The 25,033-nt window shown below is 44.7% G+C and overlaps 1 protein-coding gene and 1 long non-coding RNA gene across 3 annotated transcripts in view; one reads left to right on the top strand and one right to left on the bottom strand.

Moving 5' to 3' along the window:
- Positions 1–25,033, top strand: part of Patj (PATJ crumbs cell polarity complex component) — a 264,480-nt gene that overhangs the window by 227,634 nt on the left and 11,813 nt on the right. For both annotated transcript variants that reach the window (XM_090334725.1, XM_090334724.1), the window contains 2 exons: positions 1,187–1,309; positions 2,095–2,199. In XM_090334725.1, coding sequence (XP_090190851.1) covers positions 1,187–1,309; positions 2,095–2,199 — 228 coding nt within the window. The remainder of the gene's footprint in view (positions 1–1,186; positions 1,310–2,094; positions 2,200–25,033) is intronic.
- On the bottom strand, positions 17,349–21,382 carry LOC150061728 (uncharacterized). Its single transcript, XR_016535937.1, has 3 exons — positions 21,041–21,382; positions 19,058–19,084; positions 17,349–17,840 (listed from the first exon to the last, which is right to left on the bottom strand). It is a non-coding gene; the product is annotated as an uncharacterized LOC150061728 (long non-coding RNA).

Raw genomic sequence — 25,033 nt, 5'->3', positions numbered from 1 at the left:
GGACCAAGAATGGAACTCAGTGGTACAGCAAGCATGTGTGAGGATTTAAAAAACAATAATAATAAGAAAAAAATGTTTATTATGAAAAGCTTTTGTACATGCTGCTAAATTGCCCTTGGACAAAGATTGTGTAAATGACATTCTAGTCCATAAATCTGTCAAGCTCTGATTTTCAACCTATGTGATATTGACAGCCTTAGAAAGTAGTCTTCTATTTTGATCGCTTTAACTATAAATTGGTGGTCCATAAAGTGATAAAAAAAATCTTATGACTCTATTGTAATCCTAGCCGTCTCTGGATTCCACCAACTTTGTTTGAAGGTGCTTACATTTGTTTCCTTGATTGCATTCATTTTCTGGGACTGCCTGACAAAATAGCACAAAGCAGGTGTCTTTGACAGCAGAAGTTCATTTTCTCACAATTCCAGAGGCTGAAGTCCCAAGCTAAGGGCCTAGTAGCTTTGGTTTTTCCTGTGTATACTCTCACTCCCTCTCCTGGCTTATACATGGCCATCTTCTCATGGTGGCCTCATGTAGCCTTTTCTTCACATATCTCATCATCCTAGAATCTTTCCTTGGGACACTTCTCCTCCTTTTCTAAAAACTGGTTTAGTCAGAGTAGTTAGGGCCTCAGCTTAAACCCTGAGCTCCAAATGAGACCAGATTTTGGTTTCATCACAGGAATTGTAAGGAGACACAATTTGGTTCTTGAGATTTTTTAAAATAATATTTAATAATGTCTTTAGTCATTTCAAATGATTCTTCTTATGGACTTTAATAATACACCAGTTCATACCAACCCTTTCCTACCATATGTCATCTCAGCAGAGATTTTGTAGGTACCAAGACACATCTTACCATTTTGCACACAGTATTTGACCATGTTTTCAAAAAGTGTCAATGAAGCTAGGTACCTGTAGCTCACACCTGTAATCCTAGCTACGCTGGAGCTGAGACCTGAGGATCAGAGTTCAAAACCAACCCAGGTGGAAAAGATCATGAGGTCCTTTTTTTTTTTTTTTTTCTAGTCTTGGGGCTTGAACTCAAAGCCTGGGCACTGTCCTTGGGCTAGGATGACAGGCATGAGCCACTAGTGACTGGCCACTGGAGAGTCTGGGAACAATCAGGCTGCAGCCCTCTATTAAACATACACCATCCTGTTTTCTCCCTCTCTCTCTCTTTTTAGGAGCTCAGTGATGCCCTTGGAATCAGTATCGCAGGAGGAAAAGGAAGTCCTTTGGGAGATATCCCTATATTTATTGCCATGATTCAGGCCAATGGAGTGGCTGCACGTAGCCAAAGGCTTAAAGTGAGTAAGAGGAAATGGGCTGCATACCCCCACACGTGGTGAGAACAAGGAGGATCTTACAGCATCTGGTACCTTGTTTGAAGATCGAATTCCAAAAGCCATGCATGACCCATGCTGAGGGCAGAATGTATTGGAGAAACTTTATACCTGAAATTCCTTAGGTCCCTAGGCATATAAAAATGTTACTGTTTGTACCAAAGTTTCTCCATAAAAGAAGAAAATTCAATGCCTTTGCAAAAACACTCTGCTACCTTTTTTTTAACACCTCATTCTGCCCAAAATTGGTTTTCAGCTCAGAGAGATTTAACCTCAGAGTCTTCCCCTAACCAAAAAAAAAAAAAAAAAAAAAAATCAATGCAATGTTTTTATTATTTTCCCCCCATTGAGCTTTAATTTTAACTAAGGTAACTAAGGTAGAGGAAAATGGAGAAAATATTTGGCTTCCTCATTGGAGCTTTATCAAAGTTAATTTTTGCACCTCATTATCCCTGGGGACTGGCTGTATAAAACACCACTCTTACCAACACACAAAAGTGACCTGCTCTGCCTTTTTGTAATCAAACATGACCCACCCCCCACCCTGCCTTCGTGCTTCCCTAATTGGTTTGTATGAGAGAAAAGCCATTAAAAATTCTTCATGCCTGTGAAGCAGGCTTGCACAGCAGACTCACAGCAGCCTCGCAAAAGCTACGCTTGGGAAACTGAGCTTCCAAAGAAATGAGAATGTTCTCCTTAACTTTAATTTTTCTTAATGATAGTAATTTTCACCCGCTTTGTTCCTCCAGGTTGGAGATCGGATTGTCAGCATTAACAGCCAGCCTTTGGATGGACTGTCTCATACTGATGTGGTTAATCTGTTGAAGAATGCCTATGGGCGCATTATCCTCCAGGTACTGTGGAGTGCAGAGTACAGCTGCAGCCTCGTGGGGGAGATGAGTGGCAGGAGGGAGAGACTGAGCAGCCTGGGCATCAGGTATCACTGCCCAGCAGGGTGCAGGCTCATGTGAATTAGGAAAACTGAGAACAAGACATTATAATTTTTATTCAGAAAGCCCTTAACTCCATGCAGACAGGTAGTGAGCATGCTTATAGGAAAGCATCAAAGGGGAGAAAAATTAATTACTCTCTGTTTTCCTTGATAAATCAACAAAGCTTTTTTCTTTAATTTTTCAGTGTTCCTTTTATAAATCCTCGTTTGTCAGGGATAGGAAATGATTGCCTTTCTTAGGTCCAACGACTGTTTCTTCCTTCCCTTTCAAGGGAAGCAATACAAATTGCTTTTTGCTAGTAGCATAAATGATTGTCTGCCCTGAAACTCACTGCACAGTAGTCATCATTTATGGCAGACAATTATTGGTCAGTGTGGTCCCTCTTGTATTGTCCAGGAGCACAGAGCTATACCAGGAAGAAAAGCAAAGGACACTTTTTTTCTGTCTCTGAGACTATGCTGGGCAGAAATGGGTATCTTATTGGCATTGAGCTTCAGTAATGAGTGCTCCCCCCCAAAAAAAATGAAGAGTTATAATCATACTGCTACAAAAGTATTCTAAAATGGTTTATAGTAATAAGAATAGAGAAAAACAGCCACTGCCACTCAGATAATTTTAGTTTTAGAATAAGAGGTTTGGATTGAAGTATCACTAATTTGGGAGACACAATTTATAATGCTTAACATCTCAGCAGTCTAGATCCCGAGTGACAAAATAGACATTTAAAAAGTTAAGTGATGAGCTGAAAGCATAGCTCAGATGATAGAGCATAGCAAGTGCAAGGCCCTGAGTTCAAAATCTCAGTACTGGGGGCCGGGAATTTTGCATAGTGGTAGAGTGCTTGCCTAGCATGCATGAAGACCCAGGTTCAATTCCTAGGTACCACATACATAGAAAAAGCTGGAAGTTGTGCTGTGGCTCAAGTAGTAGAGCTTTAGTCTTGAGAAAGCTCAAGGACAGTGCTCAGGCCCTGAGCTCAAGCCCCAGGACTGGCAATAAATAAATAAATAAATAACCATTGAAAACAAAAACAGGTAAGTGGCTTTCATTGTGCACTTAGGACATTCTATCACTGCCAGCAGTTTTACCAGTTTGTATGATAAACCGAATCTTACTAACCATTAACTGAGTCCCCAAGTTTCTAGTGGACACTAACCAGAACATTTTGTGGACAGGCAAGGTTGTTCTTTCCCTCAACTCCTGGTCCCCAATTTTGTTGGAAACGTTCATGCCTAGTTATTTTACATTCCTCCCAGCAACACCCACAAACCTTGGCTTTTTATTTGTTGTGCTTCAACTTATGCTGGCCTCTATAGGCCTTGGGTGGAAATGCAACTCCAGTTCAGAGGAGCTGTGTGCTCCTCTGAACTTGATATTGAACTAGGACTAGAAAGAGGCTTTCCTCTTGTCAGTATCTGATATTGCTACTCTTTTTACACCTGATATCTTGGTTCAGCTCCACCTCTCCACAAAGAAGTAAAAAGGCACAATTTGGGATGAGAGTTTAGCTCAGAAATAGGGCTTGGGCCGGGAGTTTGGCCTAGTAGTAGAGTGCTTGCCTAGCATGCACGAAGATCCAGGTTCAATTCCTCGGTACCACATACACAGAAAAAATGCCAGAAGTGGTGCTGTGGCTCAAGTGGTAGAGCTCTAGCCTTGAGAAAGCCCAAACACAGTGCTCAGGCCTAGAGCTCAAGCCATGGACTGGCAAAAGAAAAGGGAGAGGGAGAGAGAGAGAGAGAGAGAGAGAGAGAGAGAGAGAGAGAGAGAGAGAGAGAGAGAGAGAGAGAGAGAGAGGAAGAAAGAAAGAAAGAGAGGAAGAAAGAAAGAAAGAAAGAAAGAAAGAAAGAAAGAAAGAAAGAAAGAGGGTTACAGCATCCAGGCATTGGGCACTGGTGGCTCACACCTACAATCCTAGCTACTTAGGTGGCTGGGATCTGAGCATCATGATTCGAAACCAGCACAGGTAGGAAAGCCCAAGAAGATACCATCTCCAATGAAACAGAAAAACTTGTAACTATGGCTCAAATAGTAGAGTCTTGCCTTGGGTGAAAAAGCTAAGGGACAGCTTACTGTATACTTACTCTAAATCCACTATTGAATTCCCCAGATCAGCTTCCCAGAAAGATACAATGTCAAGGAATAATATTAATTGAATCTGAAAAATATGTTAAATGAAAATGAGCTCATGCTTTCCCGTGTAGAATTAATGCTCCATTTCAGCTAAATTGCGACTGTTGACATGGGGAAGAAACGTCTTATAATAACAAATACCTCTTTGATTGGTTTCAGATAAAAAGTACTCAAGAAGAGGCAGTAATCACGTCTGTTAGTCTTTATGCAGTTTATTAAACAAGGTTTTGCAATGTTGTGTGTACACTAGAACTAGAGATTGAAATCAGGGCCCAGCATTCTCACTGTAGTTTGGCTTTCTTGCTCACAACTGGCATCCTACCTCTTGTGCCATGCCTTCCATTCAGCGTTGTGTTGTTAGCCAGAAAGGAAATCTTACAGACTTTTCTCCTGGGGCTGGCCCCTAACTTTGATTCTCTAGGTCTCAACCTCCTGTGTAGCTAAGATTACAGGCAGGAGCCACTAGCACCTGGCTGAGAAAATATTTGAGTTTAAAATGTTCCCTTTCATGAGTCATATTAGTTAGTATTTATATTTTGTCATTTGTGCTGTAAGATTAATGGAAGAAGACCAGGCATGGCAATTTGTGCCTATATTCCCGGCTTCATCAAATGTGAAGATAGGAGGATTAAAGCTTTAGGCAAAAACAAACAAACAAAAACTATACCCTGGCCAAAAAAAAGAAAAAAAATCAGGCTGGGAGTTTGGCCTAGTGGTAGAGTGCCTGCCTAGCATACATGAAGACCTGGGTTCAATACCTCGGTACCACATGCACAGAAAAAAAGCTGGAAGTAGTACTGTGGTTCCAGTGGTAGAGTTCTAGCCTTCAGAAAGCTCAAGAACAGCCCTTAGGCCCTGAGGTCAAGGCCCAAAAAAAAGCAAGACAAAATCTGAAAAATATTAAAAGCATAAAAGTGGTAGTTCTTACCTAGCAAGCTGGAAACCCTGAGTTAAAGTCCCAATGCCAAAGAAAAGAATGAATAATACTAGACTTTGAGGTCATATTTGTAGTCTTCATACTTAGAAGCATAGAGGACATGTGCTACCAAAACCTGCTGCCATAAAATAGGAAATTCTTTTTTTTTTGCTAGTCCCGGGGCTTGAACTCAGGGCCTGAGGACTGTCCTTGTGCTTTTTCAAGGCTAGAGCTCTACCACTTGAGCCACAGAACCATTTCCAACCTTTTCTATGTATATGGTACAGAGGAATTGAACCCCAGTCTTTGTGCATGCTAGGCAAGCACTCTATACTAGGCCAACTCCTGGCCCCAAATCAGGAAATTCTGATGCCCTGGTGCCTGTGTTTGTTTTAACAAAAACAATGTGTACGGGGAAGTACCAATCATACAGCTGCAATGGCTGACCATTGCTTTTATGGTAGGGTAAAGTGGCCACTGGGCAAGCCAGAGAGATGGTCAGATAAGCTGGGTCTGAGAGCTGGGCATGGTAGCTCACGTCTGTAATCCTAGCTACTCAGGAGGAAGAGATCTGAGGATTGTGGTTCAAAGCCAGCCCAGGCACTAAAGAATATGAGACTCTTATCTCCAATAAATCACTAGAAAATAGGAAGTGGTGCTATGGCTCAAGGGTAGGGCAGTGGCCTTGAGCTGAAAAGCTCAGGGACAGAGCCCAGACCCAGAGTTCAAGCCCCATGACTCACAAAAACCAAACTGTGTTTGAGGATATGGAAAGACTTGCGTGAATGTGTCATACCAAGCAGTCACCTGTGCATGTGACATGGTGGGGAGGGGGCAGTGAAGACTGCAGGTGGAGAAGCAGGGGAGTCTAAATTTCTATCTCTGGCTATAAAAAGAAGACACCTATGCCCATAAAAGTCTGATGGTTGCTTATTGCCAGTGATAGATTAGACAACTGAGATTGATAGGTGGTTAACTGAGATTGATATTGCTAACTATTTTCAATTCTATTTGCATCTTGTAACTAATAACTCGGTAGTTCGTTTTGTTTGTTCTTTTTTGTCTGTGGAATTTCTAGGCAATATAATAAAAATCATGTAATCCATATGTTCTGCCATTTTAAAAACGGTTTTTGTTTCTGTTTTTGCATCTTTCAATGAGGACACAGGAGGAAAAAAAAATGCATATTAGGGAATTTGAAATCCCTGTAGGGATTTCTTTCTGGGGCCACTGAGAGATTTTGTAACATTAGAAACCTTTGGGGCTCACATCTGTAATCCTAGCTACTCAGGAGGCTGAGATCTAAGGATCTCATTTCAAAGCCAGCCAAGGCAGAAAAGTCCATGAGACTTTTATCTCCAATAAATTACTCGGAAAAAGGAAGCTGTATTGTGGCTCAAATGGTAGAGTGCTAGCCTTGAGAGACAGCACCCCAGGCCTTGAGTTCAAGCTCCAGGACTAGGTACACACTCTGAGGGAGTGTTAGTATCTTGGAATAGTAGTAGGCTGGGTAGCACTCTGGATAATATTACAGATATTGAGATGGAAACCACAACTGTTTAGAGGAAGTAGCCTCCATGCCCAGGAAAATGCAGGGTCAATAAAGCTATCTAGGGGCTTTCCACGGCTCCCACTCACTCTGCCTGGGATATCATGCTCATTAGACACTGCTTCAGCAAATAACTGGAAATAGAAGAGACAGAGTCTTGAAGCCATCAGTAACATTTGGAGGTCTTTTTTTATGATGGTAGTAGAGTTTGAACTCAGGTTATTTTGCTTAGATTTTTCAGTCATGGCTGCTACTACACCACTTTAAATCCCTAGTCTGGCATTTTGCTGGTTAATTGAAGGTAAGAGTCTTATGAACTTCTACCCAGATTGGCTTCAAACCATATTCTCAGTCTCCTGTGTAGTTGGTATTACAAGTATGAGCCGCAGGCTGCTGACTGTACCTGCCTTCGTGTGTGCTTGTGTTTGTGCTTGTGTATGCGTGCTAATACTGGGGCTTGAACTTTTTCTCTCAATGCTGGCTACCACTTAAGCCCTGCCTCCAGTCCTGGCTTTTTCCTGATTAATTGGAGATAAAAAAATCTTTCAGATTTGTGCGCACAAATCCTCAATCCTCAGATCTGAGTCTGCTGAGTAGTTAGGATCAAAGGAGTAAGCTACCTGCACCCAGCTAAACCTGCCTTTTTAAAATCAGTATTTGTTTTTTGGGTAAATAATTTAGGATGTACTTCAATACATGAACCAAATAATAGAGGGAGGCAGGAGAAGCCAGTTGCTGTGGGATTGAAACACATATTAAAAATCCCAGGATCATAGCTATCTATAATGTGACCACAGGGAAGTTTGTCCAGCGGAACCAGAGGAAAAGAGAGCTTAAAGAAAGGTGCCCTGCACAATGGATTCCAGCGCATGGAAGACTGAGATGGGAAGGTCATGAGATGGATACTAGCCTGGATTTCATAGAGATACTCTAAGGAAGCAAGGAAGAGATGGAAGGAGGAAGGAAGAGAAGGAAAGACAGAGAGAGAAAGAGAGGGAAGGAGAGGGAAGGAGAGAAGGGGAGAGAAAGGGAAAAAGGGAAAGGAAAGGAAAAGAAGGAAGAGAGAAAAGAAAAGTAAAGGTACCTCTAAGTTAAAAAGAAATAAAAAAGAGAGCAAGTATGTGTAACTGGTTAGAAGTTTGAGATCAGCTGAAATATAGGGTTGAAATAATGTTTATTATTAACCTTGTGGAAAGAAATGTATAATACAAAGGAAGAAAGTTAATTATAGTATAGTAGTTGGCTCAGTACAAGTAACATTTATGTCACCATTTAAGTCATAACTTTTTTATTTCTAATTTCCTTAGCATATATTAATCATACAGGGGGTTTTCATAATAATAATTCCATAGATGGAATGTGCTTTGGGTTTTGTTTGTTTGATTTGGGCTTTTTTTTAATTGATCTTTTTTTTTTTCAGATAGAGTTTCAATATATAGCCAGGTTGGCCTCAAATTTACTCCTCCTTGCTAGTCCTCCCCAGGGCTTAGAGTCTAGCTGTATAGCCAACTAAGCCTTATACCACACCCAACTAACCTCATAAGCCAAAGGGGTCTAGTTTTGGAGGCCCCAAAGAACCTGGCTCAGCTACTTGCCCCAACAAACAAAACAGGAGATAAGTGTTGCTAAATAGGGAAAAGGAATGGATGTGTTCTGTGTGGCCACCCTGGAAAGACAGAACTAAGGCTGTCTTTGAAGGTTCCAAAGTGGTTTGAGGGTTCATATGGGGAGGGTATGCAGGCAAGAGTCAAGAGGGTTTACATAGCTAGCCTTCTCTGGAGCTAGCTTATCTGGAGACTGACTGGTCATGCAGAGTTTTATCTGTGTCAAGGAAATAGCTGACGTGGGTGGTAGCTTTGATTGACTGTATGGGATGTTTACCTGTCAGACCTGCGATCCTGGAATCCCAGGCAACTTGGGGAGAGCATGACTCTGGAGGAGGCACAAGTGAGAAAGGCAAGATGAAAGTAGTTTAAAGATTGAAACACCCCCCGCCCCCCGGCCGCCTAGGTTTATGCAAAGGAGTGTGGAGGAGCTCTAGATAGATGCTGTTCTGGTGGTCTGCTACAGGACATGGAAAAACTGGTGTTGATACTCTGTTGATGACTGGGTCCAAGATTTCAACATCCCCAAGCCATTCTTATCTTGGTGGCTTCAGCCTTAAAGGAGAAACGGGACAAACACTCCTTCAGTGATGAATGTGTCTACATGTGTCTACGTGCACAGCTGGGCAGGGATCTGACCCGAAGTTGAAGGCAGCAAAGGGGACAGATTCAAATGAAGTCTGAAGGCTGAATTGCCAAGATTATATCGACACTTAGTTACCCTTCAGCCATCTGCCTTGCCCAACAGAAGGGTCAGTGCTGTGAGCAGAAGTGCACCTTGATCCAGTAGTTCCACAGACACAATCAGACATTATAGTGCAGGAGTTAAATCATTGTAGTCCACACAGAGAAGTGATTACATTCCAAAAATGGGAAATCAAGAACCAAAAGTTAAGAATTTGGATGCACATTCTAGAGAAAACAGCTGAAATGGCTACAAAATAATTTTAGGGAGAAACTAATAGGAGCAGAGGGTTTCTTATTAAATCTTCTAGAATGGTTTGGTTTTGGATTTTTTTCGGGAGTGGGGGGTGTTGCCAGTCCTGGGCTTGAACTCAGGGCCTGAGCACTGTCTTTGGGCTTTCGCAAGGCCAGAACTCTACCACTTGAGCCACAGCACCACTTCCGGCTTTTTCTATGTATGTGGTACTGAAGAATTGAACTCGGGTCTTCATGCATGCTGGGCAACCACTCTACCACTAGGCCAAACTCCCAGCCCTGGTTTGGGTTTTTTGTTGTTGTTTTGTTTTTATTTTTGCTTTGTTTTATTTTGTTTTTTGCCTGTCCTGGAGCTTAAACATAGGGCCTGGGTTCTATCCATGAGCTTTCTCAAGGCTAGCACTCTATCCGTGAGCCACAGTACCACTTGCAGCTTTTTCTGTCTGTGATACTAAAGAACTAAACCCAGGGCTTCATGCATGCTAGGCAAACACTCTACCACTAGGTTACACTCTTTGCCCTATGATTTTAACCTTTGAAAACCATCATTTAAAACTAAAATAAGCAGGGCACCCATGCCTATTCAGGAGGCTGAGATCTGAGGATTGTGGTTCAAAGCCAGCTTGGTCACAAAAATCCATGAGAAGCCGGGTACAGTGGCTCATGCCTATAATCCTAGCTATTCAGGAGGCTTACATCTGAGGATCAGATCTGGTTCATAGCCAGCCCGGGCACTAAAGTCCATGAGACTCACCTCCAATTAACCACCAGAAAACCGGAAGTGGCACTGTAGCTCCAGGGGTAGGGCAGTAGCCTTGAACTGAGGAGCTCAGGGGCAACACCCAGGCCCTGGCCCAGGGATAGGGCCATAGCCTTGAGCTGAAGTGCTCAGAGACATCGCCCAAGTCCAGAGTTCAAGCCCCATGACCTGGGTCGGGGGAAAGGGTCCATGAGACTTTCATATTCAATTAACCAACAGAAAACAGGAAGTAGTGCTGTGGCTCAAAGTGATAGAGCACTAGCCTTAAGCACCCAGATTCAGATCCAACGAAAAAACAAACAAATAAGGAAAACTTGAGGGCCTGGAGTTTGGCCTAGTGGTAGAGTGCTTGCCTAGCATTCACAAAGACCGGAGTTTTATTCCTCGGTACCACATACACAGAAAAAAGCTGGAAATGGTGCTGTGGCTCAAGTGGTAGAGCTCTAGCCTTGAGAAAGCCCAAGGAGAGCGCTCAGACCCTGAGTTCAAGCCCCAGGACTGGCCAAAAAAAAAGGAAAACTTGAGCTGAGGTACCAGTGGTTCACACTTGTAATCAATCCTACCTACTCAGGAAGCTGAGATCTGAGGATGGTAGTTCAAAGCCAGCCCAGGCAGGAAAGTCTGTGAGACTCATCTCCAATTAGCCACCAAAAAGCTGAAATGAGAGATGTGTCTCAAATTTTAGAGTACAGCCTTGAAAGATAAAGCTAAGGAACCGTGCCCAGGTCCTGAGTTCAAGCCCCAGTACTGGCACAAAATTTAAAAAAATAGACATGTATGAATATAATGAAAGGAATGGCTTGTGAATTCTTTTTGTTGTTGTTTTCAGATAAAATTTATTTGGGTTAATTTTCGGTTCATCACTATGAAAAATAACTTACAGTTTATAGTCTCTTTTAAGAAAAGAGAAAATCATCTATGTATTCAGTTTCAAAAATAACCAAAAAAAAAAAGACAACCATTATCCAGAGACCTTTATAAATCAGTACGATTTAAAAAACAGAACCACAGTAATGAAAACTGTTACATAAAATACTGAAATCATGTCTAGAAAGTTCCCTGAGTTCAAGCCCCTGTACTGGCACAAAGGGGAAAGAAAAGCCATGTAGAATATAATGAAAAGAATGGCTTGTGAAGTCTTAACTTTGGCTCCACAGTAAATTCCCTGCCTTGATGCTCCACATAGAGTTGTCAGCTCCACATCGATCAAATGAGATTCCGATAGGTGGAAGAAAATAGGGAGCATCTTAGGAATAGTGGCCATACTTTACTTAAAGCTCTTCATCTAGACTCATCATTGGCAGTAGCAGCAGCAGCAGCAGCAGCCCCTCATCCAGCGGCTGTAGACTCGTTCACAACAATAGTACACACTACAAAAACCGACCACCAAAATGGAAGCTCCCACTCCCAGAACAACTAGTAGCCAAGGCCAGGAAAACAAGTGGATCCACCATGTTTGAAAGGGGGACCCAATAAAATGCTGCTGGCTGCTGACTCCCTCCTGGGAGTGTGTTGGAGCAGAACTAACAATGGAGCGATTGCTGTGGATGTAAACACAACACTCAGTACCCAGCGGGGTGCACACACCACCTTGGACTGCAGTGAGCAAATCTAGGGCCATGCGTTTTTGCAATACTACTTTTTGAAGTTGATATCCCTCTTCATTTAAGGCAGACAGGGCCTGGTGGGTGTGGTTTAGTGCTCTGGCAATATATAAGGCCAAGGCAGTCACCTGTGCTTCTACATGGATGCTCGAATCTTGAGACCCAAACAGGTTCTGTGGCCTGTTCTGCGATTCAAATCGAGCTGAGGCTGGGAGATATGGCCGGCCCCAAGTACATCTACCTATCCAATTGTGAGGCCGGTATAGCCACCCATAGTTACCACACACCCACAGGGTACCCCAGGGTACAGGTAGCACTGTTGTCTCTGAGCCCTCCCTGTCTGCAATCACCCGATCACAGAAGGACAGTGGCACCCACCCCACTGGTTCAATGCCATTAAGACGTTCTACACAAATTGGGAATGTGGTGGTTAATTCCACAGCCTCTGCTGGTAACCAAGAGTCTCCATCCCATGCTGTGGACCCTATCAGGGGCGTCACATGGTCGTTTTGCTCTCTGACTGTGGATAAGAGCAACCGTTCAGTGTCCTTCCACTCTACTGAGCCAGGAAAAGTTTCTATCAGCCAGGTCCAGTTGGCCAGCGTCATAGGCTGAATATTCCAGGGGAGGCCCTTCGAAGCACTCGCTGGCAGTTCTGTGCACACCCAACAAGAGGACACATTTGCCACAGCTGCATAGGTATGGGCCCAGTCGACCACAGTGTTGGCCTGTAAGATCCTTCAGGGTTAGAAAGAAAGAGAGGTCATGGTTTCCCATGAGGCAAATCTCTACAATCAGGTAATATATATGCTAGCTTCTTATCACTGGACAATGTGATTTCAGCAAGTGAGGACTTTCCAGGTCTTCTAGCAAGAATATGTTGGTCCTTAGGTTCAGTGTATACTGGAACTGAAGAGCCAAAATGGGATATAAAGATAAAGCAAAACTTCCCTGTAAGATTCACAACCCAAGCAGGATACTAGTGGTTTATACTTAAAATCCTCGCTACTTAGGAGACTGAGATCTGAGGACTGCAGTTCAAAACCAACCCTGGCAGAAAACTCTACAAGACTGTTATTTCCAATTAGCCAACAAAAATCCAGAAGTAGAGGTGTAAATGTGTCAAATGGTAGAGTGCCAGCCTTGAGTGAAAAAGCTAAGCAAGGCCGGGAGTTTGGCCTAGTGCTTGCCTAGCATGCAGGAAGACCCATGTTCGATTCCTCAGTACCACATACATAGAAAAAAGCTGGAAGTGGTGCTGAGTCTCAAGTGATAGAGCTCTAGCCTTGAGAAAATCCAAGGACAGTGCTCAGGCCCTGAGCTCAAGCCCAGGACTGGCAAAGGAAAGAAAGGAAAAAAAAAATGCTAAGCAAGAGTGCAGAGGCTCTGAGTTCAAGCCTTCCAGAACTGGCACAAAGAAAAAACTTGGAAAACAGCTTGTAATGGAGGGGCTCAAGTTCTTGTTAACTAAGAGAGTGGCTTTCAAGTTCATTTCTAAACCCTTCCCCCGAGGGGATAGCCATACTGCCATTACCTGCGGGTCATTTTAACCTTCCAGAGCTATGACCATGTGGCCCTATGACCCCTCTGGGGCTTGTAGCAAAACATTCCTTTGCCTCTCAGAGCCAGGGTTGAAGAGGCTATCTTTGTCATCTGCTGCTGGATGAGGGCTATGGTATGGTATAACATGGTCTCATTGGAGCCAAGCCTTCTTTTTGGCTCCTTTTATTTAGGCATCTGATCACCAGCCATGACCTCCGTGTCCACCCATGCAGGGACTTGGGGGCAGGTGTGTAAGGACCACGTGCTCTCACATTCCTGCTGCTTGGGAGCAGTGAGGAACATGCTATTTCCGTTCAGTGTGCAGCTTCTTAGCCTAGTCCTCCCATGAATCTCATCCCCACCCAGGACTGCACATGCAGAGCAGTTTGTATGTTGTGAGCTCAGCGTAATTAGGGAAAAGCAGGTAATCCAGTAGCCATATTGAGAATTCAACGTGCATGTCTTGTACTATCTTCTAGAAGGAGAGGCCTGCCTGATATAACCTCCCTGCCAGCCAGTCAGGGGGAGGTGCTCTTGCATAATGTGTGCCACCAATCTCCAAGGATGAGCATGCAGTACAGTTTGGACTGCTGTAACTGCCTGCCAAAGACTGTGCATTTCCCAGGTTTTCACAGAGACCACACAGTCTTTACTCCATCATGATATAGCTGGCAGGTATAACTATTTGCTAGGTCGCAAGAGCAGGGGGATTCTCCAGCCTTCTAGCCAACTCTCACCAACATATCTGCCTCATCTTTTCCTGGACTGGCTAAGGGTGCATGCCCCACAATGCATGTCATTGTGATGTCCTTCTGGTAACCCATTCTTCATAGATCTTGTTTCGTGGCCTATCTACCCAGGGACAGTGTTGTACTACACAACTCTCCAGTTTCCAAAAGGCCACCACAAAGTCAAGCATCTATATTCAGCCCAACCATCTATACATTATCAAGGGGGCTTCTTCATGGCTCCTAGCCAAACAGAACACTGGCTACTGTGTCTCCATCTGTTATCATCAGCTTGTGCCTATGGATAGCTACACTGCAACAGCCATCCAGCGTGCTGTGTTTCCTTAGCTATACCTGTCAATGTACCTGGTCCTGAAGGCATTCCATCCTTACAGAAGGAGGCCTTGAGTTTTCTGTTCTCACAAACAGATGATGCCATTTCATTGGCCACATAATGCATGAGTACCAGCAACTATGCAGCCCCCAGGAAGAACGGGCTGGTAGAGAAGCTGTTTCTCTGCCCCAACTATGTCCTACTTAGCCAAAGTGAGGATCTGAACTCCACCACGGTACAGGACACTTTGGCCCCATTTCGTATCCATCCCATTAGAGTGTGGGTGGTCCTTTCCAGCACTGTAGCCAGTCCTGTCACAGTTTATGTAGCAATCAGGGCCGTATACCTATTGCCTACTGTTTCTGTACCAGGAAATATCACCTTTCAACTCCCTTCCATGACTGGGGTCAGAAACACATAGGTTGTCTCATCCATAGCCCCCAACTGAACTCATCCTGAGTCACACATGATGAACATCCAATTCAAAGGGTCTATCACTTGAGAGGCTTGTGCCTCCTCAATTAGCCTCTTAGCTGCTTTGACAAGTTGTTCTTCTATCAAACACCCTTCTTCACCAGTGGATACAAGAACAACAGGTCTGTGTGTGGGGACAAATGCTCTCTGGTCCCCAAGTAACCCATGGAAGGCCTATAACTGGGAGCTAGTGGTGGTGGGGCAGGAATAGACCTGCACTGTATCTGTAACTGCTTTGGACATCACCTTTGTCTTACCCAGCCAGACAGCACCCAAAAACTTGACTGGCAAGCCAAGCCCCTGAATCTTGTCGACATTTAGCGCCCAGCCACATGCTTGCAGGTCTTCTACCAGTGTGGTGCTGATTTCTCTAAGTCTGTAAAGGAATCAGCAAGACGTCATCAACGGGATGAAATGCATGCACAGAGACCCTATCACCGAGACATCAGCCACCAAACCACGAGACAAAGTTGCACAATGTTAGTAAGACCTGGAACATTCTACTTAAAGGCAATTCCTGAATCTCTGGGGCCAGGGCAATGGAGAGAAAGCATTCGCCAGTGCTAACACACAGTGGTGAGTACCTCAGTACTCACTGCCTCTATTCCTAATCAGTTCTCCAGCCATGATCCCTGGAGGACACGGGTCTTCCAGATGTGCTCCAGATGGGGGATTCATGCACTGTGTATGGGAGTAGGGCATTTGATACCTACTAAAAGTGCTCTCCCTTAGACTGGCCTCCATACTGGTCAGTCCCAGGCACTTTTTCTAGGTTGCCAAAATGAGACTATATATCCACAAAAGCTAGTAGTTGTTGGATATTGGACCCAGTGAATCACCAATTCCTCAGGCAGCTTCCAACCACCGCTAGATGGGCGCCTCAACCACAGCCCTAGTCAAAATCATAGGCAGTGGTGCTCTGGGCACAGTGTGCATGCAGCAGAGACCATCTCTGGGTGTGCTTCTGCTCTGGCTTCCACGGGTTCTGTGATGCTGGAAGTCCATTCCAGCTGTCAAGTTCAGTGCATCTTCACAGTCACCCATGGGTCTGATTGCTGGGGGCTTGCCCAGGGCTTCTGCTCCTCCTGCTTGGACCTTTCCATCACACACACTCCTCTGTTGACCCTAGACTACACGAGCATGGTGACAGCATTTACAGAGTGGCCCACATAAGGCTCTAAGACAACCCTGAGCAGTCCAAAGGAGCAGGGAGGGAAATTTCACAGGGCCAGGGCCTTCATGCTTGCAGTACAATGCTCATCGGGCCCTCCTGTGTTAGATCAGCAGCCTGTCACATGCCCAATTCAGGCAGCACCCCCACCGGCTCAGCATAGGACTGCCATTTATTCCCACAGCAACCTTCACCCGTGCCTTTAGCTGCATACACTTGCTGCTGCAGCAAGGGATACGCCATGGTCCAGGCTAGCGTCTCTACTTCTTCCAGGGTGCAGCCAATACTGCCCAGCCTCAGGAGCCATAGCTACAACAACTCTAAACACTTTAGACCATTTGACTTTGTGTGTATGTGTCAGTCCTAGGGCTTGAACTTGGGGCCTAGACTCTGCCATTTACTTTATTTGCTCAAGGCTGGTGTTCTACCACTTGAGTCACAGTTCCACTTTGTAGTTTTTTGTTTGTTAATTGGACAGAAGAGTCCTGCCCAGACTGGCTTCAAACCAGGATCATCAGATCTCAGTCTCCTGAGTAGAAGAATTAACAAGCATGAGCCACCAGTACCTAGTTATAAGTTGTCTTTTTGAAAATCTAAAATCAAGTCTGTCACTAGAAACATTGCCACTGAGAAGTTTAAAACGAGACAGTTTCCCACTTTATTCCATTATACCAGAGGCCCCACAGGGGCTGTTCCTATCCTAGGCCCCCTGGCCTCCCCAAGATATACTTGGCCCCTTCTCAGGGACTGCATGCCATAATGCCCGGCCTTCCCGTGTGTCTTCAGCATGCACATACCTACAGGGCTCTTTTGACATAGAAGAAGATCTGAGCCCTGACAAATCTAAACCAATCTTGTTCCTCCCTGTCAAGGCTTTGAAGCTCTGCTTAAGCAAGGAGCTCAAGAATTTGGGGGTTTTGTTGTTGTTGTTTGCTTGCTTTTTTTTCAGTACTGGCATTTGAACTAAGGGCTCCATGTTGGCACTTTACCACTTGAGCCACATATCCAGCCCAAGTGCCAACTTTTTTCTTCCTGTGATCCTATCCCACTTATCTGGAAACTACTTTGACCTCTCGATTCTGCAGGACATAATGGTTCTTGAACACAATCCCTAGGGACCAGGCAGTAAAGACATGTGCCTTAGTACACAAGTAGAAAGTTTATTGAACCTGCAGTTCTCTGTTACTGAACATGAAGTTCCAGAGGGCCTCAGCTATTGCATTTATTCTGAGTTATTCAGTGCCACAGTAGCCAAAGCACCAGAGAGTATATTGCATGCAATACTTTCTTGGGGGAACTGGTTGGAGAGACACACACAGTTGAAGGACCTATGGGTTAAAGAGGGAGCCCTGTAGAAGGGGGTGATACAGGGAGGGGGGAACACAGACTGGGGGGAGAGTGCAGTGGGCGGGGGAAACACTGCCTGGGCTGGAAGGGGGGTGGGAGGAGGAAACACCCACTGAGGAGTAAGCTCGGTGACAGGAGGGAACACAGACTGAGGAGGAAGGGCAGAGGGAGGCGGAAACATGCTGATTGGTTCTTCTTCCACTGGTACCAAAGTCTCTGATGCTTCCTTGGGCCCCAGGGACAAGGCTGCATCTCCATCCTTGATGCCACACATCTGCCCTTTCTGAAGTAGAGGGTTCTCCTCCTTGGGTAGTTGCATCGCCCTCTCCTTGGCCTCCTTATGTGAGTCTCCCCCTCCTCTTCCTTGGCTTCCTTCCTCTTCCTTCAATCCACTGGTCTGCTCTGCCTCAGGTGGGAAAACTATGAAATGTTTGATTGTCACTAGGGTTGGGGAGGATGCAGGGAAAGAAAGGACTTCCATTAAAAGTCTAGTGAAAAGTGCTTTTTAACCAGTCCTGAGGCTTGAACTCAGGGCCTGGGCACTGTCCTTGGGCTTTCACAAGGCTAGAGCTCTACCCTTTGACCCACAGCACCACTTTCTGACTTTTTCGAAGTATGTGATACCAACGAATCGAACCTGGGTCTTCGTGCATGCTAGACAAGCAGTCTACCACTAGGCCAAACTCCCGGCCCCTGAGAATTTTTTTTTTTTAAGTCACTACTGGAGCTTTGAACTCAGAGCATTTTCACTCAAGGCTGGTGTTCTACCACTTGAGGTACAGCTCCACTTTAGGCTTAGGGCTAGTTCAAACCAAGATCCTTGGCTCTCAGCTTCTTATGTAGCTAGGATGATGGGTATAAGCTACCTGTGCCCAGAGTCTGGTGAGAATTTAAAAAATGGTACAACCATTTGGCAATCTTAGCAAGTGTTATGAAATGTCACACAAGCATACCCACCACCCAGCAATTCCAGGTTTCATATCTCCTACACCTCCAACAACACTATAAGAAGGAGAAGCACGAACTTCAAAGACTTGCAGGGTTTTGTTTTGTTTTTAACTGGGGTGGTGTGGAGCAGAAAGGACATCAGCCACCTTTCCCACCCTCCACCTCTCCACCTTCCTCCAGGAGAAGTGTCTGGTGTGCATGATGCAAAACACCAGACCACACATGTTAGGATAAAGCCAGGCACCGCAGACACCACAGTGCTTGAACTATGGTGACCTGGATATCTATTGTTAATGAGAGCCACCCAGCCCTTGTATCCTTCCTAAAAGGGACCTTTGCCCTCTGGCTTTTCCACTTCCACTGGTAAGTGCTGTATCTGCTACCCACAATAGATGACATTGTTCACAAGCCCAGCCCAGGGCATCCATCCCTCTTCCTCTTCTCAGAACCTCTAAGATGGAGGTGAAGTTCAAGACTCGTTTTCAAAAGAAAAACAAAAGAGCCCCATCCCCTCCCCTCAAAAAAAAAATCTGACAGAATGTGATTCCCAGCACTGGGGAAATTGAGGCCAGAGGGTTGAGAGTTCAAGGGTAGCCTGGGCTGTCTCAACATGCTTCAAAACTGACATTTTCAAAAGACTTATACACTTCCTATCTGTCTACTTGGCCTTCCTTGCCCTCCCCAGACTGCACATAGATGCCAAGACTCACCTCCAGGTCCTTCAGTCCCAGGTCTGGCTGTTGAGAAGTAGAGAGCAAGGAGAGCTTCAGAGTCTGGGCTCCATCATGACTGTGAGCTCACTTCGGGGCTGGACTTGTATAGCACTGACCACACCCCTGGGAGATCTTATCCTCCCTTTTCACATGCTGGGGCCCCAGGGAAGCTTTGCTGCTTTCACAAGCCAGGCCCTAGGGGAGGGTTAACTGCTGCCTGTAGAGCACTTGCTCTTAGAACAAAGGAGGCTAAGGTTTGTGAAGTCCTCCTGAGAAAGACAGACCTGAGTCCCGCCTGTATCCCTGCATCACACCACTGGGAAGGTGACTTCCTGCTTCCCATTCAGTCTCTTTGGCCCCATTCTCCCCCAAATCACTGGAGTCTGATCAGCTCCAAGGATCCTGAGTAGGTCTCTGGGATTGAAAATCTGTCATCTGTAGTCTGGAGGTAGTAGAAGTGCAAGAAAAGTGGGGAGGGATATGATTTTATATTTTCCAGGTGGATGATAAAAATTGATCTCTCCTTGAGTAGAGCTTTCTGATGAGTATGTAAACTGTAAACTCTACTCACTGAAACCAAAACACCACATATAATTAAAGTCTATGAGATTCTAGATGTGACATGGCTTATGTAGTGGGGCATTGCCCTAACAAGTGTAAGGCCTGAATTCAACCTTGAGTAGTGAATAAGAAAAAAGTACAAGATTCTGGATTGGAAGTATAGCCCAGAAGTAAAGGAATTACCTAGTATGCTAAATAAATGTGTGTGTGTGTGTGTGTGTGTGTGTGTGTGTGTGTGTGTGTGTCTACACACATATGCTTCTAGACTAAAATATGTGTGTGGTTGCAGAGGGAATGGTAGCTTTGTATTTGAATTATGGTTTCAACTCCTTTCCACCTGTGTGACCTGGGGAAAATCCTAAAGTCTCTGGCTTTAGGTTCTCATCTATAATGACCATGCCTATCTCTAGTAGGAGATAATAAGAACTAATAATAAGAACTAATAACAATAACTAAAAGGATAGATTGCCTCACATAAAGTGTGCACTTATAGGGGCCAGGAGTTTGGCCTAGTGGTAGAGTGCTTGCCTGGCATGCATAAAGACCTGGGTTCAATTCTTTGGTACCACATCCATTAAAAAAAAAGGAAAGAAAGAAAGAAAGAAAGAAAGAAAGAAAGAAAGAAAGAAAGAAAGAAAGAAAGAAAGAGCCAGGAAGTTGTGCTGTTGCTCAAGTGGTAGAGCTCTAACCTTGAGAAAGCCCAAGGATGGTGCTCAGGCCCTGAGTTCAAGCCCCAGGACTGGCAAAGAAAAAAAAAAAAAGTGTGAGCTTATACTCAATAGTGCTGTTATAAGTGAAATAAACAGCAAATAAAGGAAGAAGCAATTTGCCATCCAATCTTGGCACTTGATGATACTTTAGAGAGACAATTTTTTAAAAAGTGGGGGAGGAGGTTCTGGAGTTTGGCCTGGTTTGATTCCTTCGTACCACATACATAGAAAAAAGCAGCAAGTGGTACTGTGGCTCAAGTGGTAGAGCTCTAGCCTTGAGAAAGCCCAAGGTCAGTGCTCAGACCCTAAGTTCAAGCCCCAGGACTGGCAAAAAAATAAAGAAGTGGGCATGAACTTCAGGCTTGGGTGCTGTCCCTGAGTTCTTTTGCTCAAGGCTAGCCCTCTACCACTTTAGCCACAGTGCCACTTCTAGTTTAATGGTAGTTAACTGGAGATTAAGAGTTGCATGAACTTTCCCAGCTGGGCAGCCCTAGAATCATGATCCTCAGATCTCAGCCTGAGTAGTTAGAATTACAGGAATGAGCTACAGGCACTAGCCTGTGCCATTCCATTTTAATATCTAATTGTTACCAGAGCTGGGGCCATATACCCAGCTAAAGGAGACCTCAGGTCAGCCACACTAACCAGAAAGCCATAGCAGAGATAAGCAATAGAAGATCACAAAGAGAAGCAGCAAGGGTCTACTGACCTACAATCAGTACTTGAGGCACTTACAGCCCGCAGTGTTCTGCAGGCAAGGACTGGGTTTCTGGGGTAATGAATAGCCGGGGTTGTCTTGGTAGCCATGCTTTGATTGATCCTAACCCTGGCCCTTATCTCAAGATCAGCCATGCAGAGCTGGGATCATACCAAAACAGTCTATTGAGAAACTATCCTTGGTAGTTTCTTTCAGATGTTCATCAGTCAGGCCTGTTTTTCTTTAGACCCAAAGTTACTATAGGGGAAAAAAGGGTCCTGTAAACTCAAAAGGAATGAAATAAAACAAGGTGAACTCAAAAACATTTGGGTTAGCTAGGTCACGGACCTTCTAAACCCCCAGTGTCAAGCCAGCATTCCATTTTGGTGAATGTAAGCCAAAGGAAGGGCTCTATGACATCATCTTTTTTTTTTTTTTCCCAGTCCTAGGGTGTGAGCTCAGGGCCTGAGCACTGTCCTTAGGCTTTCTCGAGGCTAGAGCTTTACCACTTGAGCCACAGCACCACTTCCGGCTTTTTCTATGTATGTGGTACTGAGGAATTGCACTCAAGGCTTCATGCATGCTAAGCAAGCAGTCTACCACTAGGCCACACTCCTGGCCTGAGGGAGAACCGTAGAAGGCAGAGAAGAGTGGAAAGACATGAATGAGATTCAGTGATTGTATTTTTTTATGTGCTTGGAATTTCATCCCACACATAAAGGTATTAAGCAAGGGAGAGTCATTCATTTACTGTGCATTCGAAACTATACTCGATGATTGTACAAGAGAATTCAGGAGATGAATAAGGATTCCAGCTGAAAGCTTCCTGATGATGGTGGAATGAATTATAGTGATCACTGTAGAAGAATGTTCTAGGTAGAATCTAGGACATGGAGCCGTGCGCCAGTGGCTCACGCCTATAACCTTAGCTATTCAGGAGACAGATCTGAGCCAGCCCAGGTAAGAAAGTCTATGAGACTATCTCCAATTGACTGCCAGAAAACCAGAATGGTACTGTGGCTCAATAGTAGTAGAGTGCTAGCCTTGAGTGAAAAGTTCAGGGACAGCACCTAGGCCCTGAGTTCAAGCCCCATGACCAACCAAAAAAAATTTTTAAAGACTTGGAAGTATATTCCTGTGGTAGGCTGGAGCAGGAGGGGCCAGATGGATATTCTAAGTGAGCCCTGTTGTGGCTAGCACCCTAGCAGCCTTTCCAGCTGGACAGATGCCAACCAACAACATTTAGCATTCCCCATAGTGAATTTCTAATGGGACAGCTAGAGGTGTCATTTTTCCAAGTTGAAAAACTAGAGAGAAAGTAAAAGGGATGGATTGTTGGATTTTATTGTTGGTTGAGATAGCAAAACTTAGATCTGAAATTGGCAGTTGGATATAGCAAAAATAAGCCGGGTTCTCAGGACATTCCGGGGACTCAAAGCCATGGAAAATTGATGTGCTTCCATTTGAATTTGATTGTGGGCCCATTACTCAGCCATGTGGTAGTTGGGGTGAAGAGAACAATAGCAGAGATGGAAAAACAGAGCCCTATTGAGGGTATGGAGGAAGAGTGGGTCATGAAAGTTTAGGCCTGATCCCAAGAACAGAAGCTGGGATGAGTAAGTTTATAAAAATGATATATGTTAAAAGCATACATATGTATAAAAATATCAGGAGCCTGAGATGCAGGGGGTTGTGGTTCCAGGCCAGTCTGGGAAGAGAATCCCATGAGACTTTATTTCCAATTAACCAGCAACAATCCAGATTAGAGGCATGACGGAAGTGGTAGAGCATCAGCCAAGCAAGCAAGCAAAGCTTAAGGCCCTGAGTTCAAACCCTGAGTTCAGCCAAAACAAGTGCCAGAGTGTCAGAGGTAATGGGCAAAATCTCCACTACTAGACTTAATGGAAAGACAGCAGACAACAGTGATAAGAAGAGCAGGGTGGATCAGAGATCATTTATCCTAAATATCCTCCTGTTCAAATTCAGTTGTTCTTCATGTGTCTCCTGAACATCTACTACCTGCATGTAGCAGCGTTTTCCCCAGGGTAGGATGTGTCCTGCCTTCCTAAATGTGTTTTGATCTATCTTGGGGCTGGCCTTTTACATTTGCTAGTGTAATGTACTCATCAATTTAGCGAGATAGTCAGTTTCGCCCTCTGTTGGTCTGCTTTGGAACTGCAGCCACATCTCCTTTATTTTTATGAAGTCCTCAGAGTCTGAGTGTCACCATCACCCCTTTGAATCTGTGTCCCTGGATTCAACCAACCACAGATTGAACAAGAAGTTAAGCCTGTGTTTGCCTCTGTGTGGTAATACAGACTTTTGCTTGTGTTTCTGCCTAAATAATATGATCTAGCAACTATTTACATTGTGGTAGGCATTGTAAGTAATGAAGAAATAATGTGAAGTGTACAGACAATATGCTTTTTAATTCTTTATTTATAACCAGTCCTGGGCTTGAGCTTAAGCTCCTGAGCACTGTCCTTGGGCATTCTCAAGGTTAGCACTCTACCACTTGAGCCACAGCATCACTTCTGGCTTTTTCTATGTCTGTGGTACCAAGGAATCAAACCTGGGTTTTCCTGCATATTAGGCAAGCACTCTACCACTAGGCCAGACTCCCAGCCTTTCTGTGTGTGTGTGTGTGTGTGTGTGTGTGTGTGTGTGTGTGTGTGTGTGTGTGTGTTAGTCCTAGGGCATGAGCTCAGGGCCTGAGCACTATCCCTGAGCATCTTCTGCTCAAGGCTAGCACTCTATCACGTAAGCCACAGTTTCATATCCAGCTTCTTGGTTATTAATTGGAGATAAGAGTGTCACAGACTTTCCTGCCTGGGCTGACTTCAAACTGAACAGACTTCCACCTTCTGACTAGCTAGGATTACAAGTGTGAACCACCATTGCCCAGCTAGGATTTTTTTTTTTTTTTTTGCCAGTCCTGGGGCTTAACCTCAGAGCCTGGGCACTGTCCTTAGGCTTTCCTCAAGACCAGCACTCTACCACTTGAACCATAGCACCACTTCCGGCTTTTTCTGTGTATGTGGTATGCAGGAATCAACCCAGGGCATGCCAGACAAGCACTGTACCACTAGGCCACACTTCCGGCCCCCAGGATATACTTTTTATGTATGTGTTGGTGCTGGGGTTTGAACTCAGGACCTCATGCTCTCCCTTGGCTTTTTGCTCAAGGGTGACACTCTACTACTTGCACTTACAGCTCCACTTATGGCTTTTGCTGATTAATTTGACATATAGAGAGTCTTTTGGATTTTTCTGCCAAGACTGGCTTTAAACTGTGATCAAATCTTAGCCTCCTAAGTAGCCAGGATGATAGGCCTAAGCCACCAGGACCTGACTCAAAGGATATGATTTTGTGAAAGTCTTTAGTATCCATGCATTTTGCTGCCCTTATGGTAATCCCTGTAGATACTGAGAAAGGATCATATAACCTAGAAGCAGACAGTTTGCGGAAGCAATGGCGACTAAAGAGCTCTTGAGAAAGAAGCTGTGGTTCGGATTGAGGCGAAAGTCAGCTCCAGGAAAAGGAAACAAGCAGGCCTCGGGACTCCCACTCAACACACCAAGGAGCCAAAGCTCAGCATGGTGTCAAGTTGCAAAACCCAACCCTAGGACTCTACTCAGGTCCTACTGCAGGCTCTCAGAGCTGCTCAGGAATGCCTGCATTCCTCCTGAAATGCTAAGGAATGCTCTTTGCAGAATGCTCAAATCCAGTGTTTAAATGTCATTGTCTACTATGCCTTTGGTCAGGATCAGCTACAAAGCAAATCTCGGGGAGTAAGCAACACACATTCCATCATGCTCATCACTGCTGAGCACCACAGCACAGGCATCATCATCCCATGCGAGCCCAAGGCAGATGAACATCGACTGGAGTCTGCCTGATAGGAGAGCTGATAAAGAAATCCGGTGAAATAGATGCAACTTACTAGATAGAGACAGTGCTTAGAAGAACAGAGCAGGGAAGGGGACGCTGATGACTTCAAAGCC

This window comes from Megascapheus bottae, chromosome 6 (genome assembly GCF_031878675.1).
Source record: "Megascapheus bottae isolate mThoBot1 chromosome 6, mThoBot2.hap1, whole genome shotgun sequence".
Classification (NCBI taxonomy): Eukaryota; Metazoa; Chordata; class Mammalia; order Rodentia; family Geomyidae; genus Megascapheus; species Megascapheus bottae.
Note: the sequence above shows the minus strand (reverse complement) of the source record. Positions and strands in the feature narration are given on the sequence as shown.